Source organism: Mizuhopecten yessoensis, unplaced genomic scaffold (assembly GCF_002113885.1).
Source record: "Mizuhopecten yessoensis strain PY_sf001 unplaced genomic scaffold, ASM211388v2 scaffold7529, whole genome shotgun sequence".
Classification (NCBI taxonomy): Eukaryota; Metazoa; Mollusca; class Bivalvia; order Pectinida; family Pectinidae; genus Mizuhopecten; species Mizuhopecten yessoensis.
The window spans coordinates 18,581-21,000 of NW_018407093.1; the positions used below are offsets into that span (position 1 = coordinate 18,581).

Below are 2,420 nucleotides of genomic sequence, written 5' to 3' on the forward strand. Positions count from 1 at the left end.
AGGGGCTGTTTTACTGGCCTGTAGACATTGATATAAATGTTGTCGTGCTATCCCCCTGTAGGGGCTGTTTTACTGGCCTGTAGACATTGATATAAATGCTGTCTTGCTATTCCTCTGTAGAGGCTGTTGTGCTGACTTGTAGATATTGATATTAATGTTGTCGTGATATTACCCTGTAGGGGCTGTTATACTGACCTGTGGACCCGGATGGGTATATTTTGAAGATCACTGCTACTGGTTTTCCCGTGACGCGACCAGCTGGCCAGACGCTAGAGTGAGTATACCAAAACTTTATTGTACGATTGTTCCAAAGGAGGACCGAATTGAGCTGATCACGGCACAAAGTCATAATTTCATTATTTTTTTATTTTTATTAAGGTAATTGATAGATCACTACGCTACTTACTATACAAATGATATGTAAACGCCTGTTTGAGGTCAGTCTTTGTTTTCTGTTTTTGTTTTTCAAGTTTACTTGGTGACCCTATTGTGTAAATGACATTGATTAAATCGGCCTCTGTTATTTTCTAACTGAACTCGATATGATGTACTACTAAGCTACGGACAAGGTGAAAAGGGATCAGTTCATATCTCCTACGTTACTATAATGCAGACAGCAGCCTAAAACAGATTACTTATCTATGTATAACGGATTGTTTGTTGACGTACCTCAGACGGGTAGGTAGATCCCTCTGACAGACAGGTAGGTAGATCCCTCTGACAGACAGGTAGGTAGATCCCTCTGACAAACAGGTAAGTAGATCCCTCTCACATACGGGTAAGTATATCCCTCTCACAGACGGGTAAGTAGATCCCCTTACAGACGGGTAGGAAGATCCCTCTCACAGACGGGTAAGTGGATCCCTCTCAATGACGGGTGAGTAGATCCCTCTCACAGACGGGTTGGTAGATCCCTCTCACAGACGAGTAAGTATATCCCTCTCACTGACGGGTAAGTAGATCCCTCTCACAAACGGGTAGGTAGGTCCCACANGTAAGTAGATCCCCTTACAGACGGGTAGGAAGATCCCTCTCACAGACGGGTAAGTGGATCCCTCTCAATGACGGGTGAGTAGATCCCTCTCACAGACGGGTTGGTAGATCCCTCTCACAGACGAGTAAGTATATCCCTCTCACTGACGGGTAAGTAGATCCCTCTCACAAACGGGTAGGTAGATCCCTCTCACTGACGGGTTGGTAGATCCCTCTCACAGACGGGTAAGTATATCCCTCTCACTGACGGGTAAGTAGATCCCTCTCACAAACGGGTAATTAGATCCCTCTCACAGACAGGTAGGTAGACCCCTCTCACTGACGGGTTTGTAGATCCCTCTCACAGACAGGTAGGTAGATCCCTATGACAGACGGGTAAGTAGATCCATCTCACAGACGGGTAAGTCCCTCTCACAGACGGGTAAATATATCCCTCTCACAGACGGGTAAATATATCCCTCTCACAGACGGGTAAGTCCCTCTCACAGACGGGTAGGTAGAGCCCTCTCACTGACGGGTTAGTAGATCCCTCTCACATACGGGTAGGTAGATCCCTATCACTGACGGGTAATTAGACCCCTCTCACAGACGGGTAGGTAGAGCCCTCTCACTGACGGGTTGGGAGATCCCTCTCACAGACAGGTAGGTAGATCCCTCTCACTGACGGGTAATTAGATCCCTCTCACAGACGGGTAAGTATATCCCTCTCACCGATGGATAGGTAGATCCCTCTCACTGACGGGTAAGTAGATCCCTCTCACAGACGGGTAAGTAGATCTCTCTGACAGACGGGTAGGTAGATCCCTCTCACAGACGGGTAAGTAGATCCCTCTCACTGACGGGTAAGTAGATCCCTCTCACAAACGGGAAGGTAGATCCCTCTGACAGACGGGTAATTAGATCCCTCTCACAGACGGGTAAGTATATCCCTCTCACCGATGGATAGGTAGATCCCTCTCACTGACGGGTAAGTAGATCCCTCTCACAGACGGGTAAGTAGATCTCTCTGACAGACGGGTAGGTAGATCCCTCTCACAGACGGGTAAGTAGATCCCTCTCACTGACGGGTAAGTAGATCCCTCTCACAAACGGGAAGGTAGATCCCTCTGACAGACGGGTAGGTAGATCCCTCTCACAGACGGATAGGTAGATCCCTCTGACAGACGGGTAGGTAGATTCCTCTGACAGACAGGTGAGTAGATCCCTCTCACAGACGGGTAAGTAGATTCCTCTCACAGACGGGTAAGTAGATCCCTCTCACAGACGGGTAAGTAGATCCCTTTCACTGACGGGTAGGTAGATCCCTCTCACAGACGGGTATGTAGATCCCTCTCACAGACAGGTGAGTAGATCCCTCTCACAGACGGGTAAGTAGATCCCTCTCACAGACGGGTAAGTAGATCCCTCTCACAGACGGGTAAGTAGAT

At 48.2% G+C, this 2,420-nt stretch overlaps 1 protein-coding gene across 1 annotated transcript in view; it reads left to right on the plus strand.

Annotated features, from left to right (window-relative positions):
- The window catches only part of LOC110453870 (perlucin-like protein), a 17,740-nt gene that overhangs the window by 7,029 nt on the left and 8,291 nt on the right, over positions 1–2,420 (plus strand). Inside the window, exon 2 of the mRNA XM_021503056.1 lies at positions 180–274. Within this exon, the coding sequence (XP_021358731.1) occupies positions 180–274 (95 nt within the window). The remainder of the gene's footprint in view (positions 1–179; positions 275–2,420) is intronic.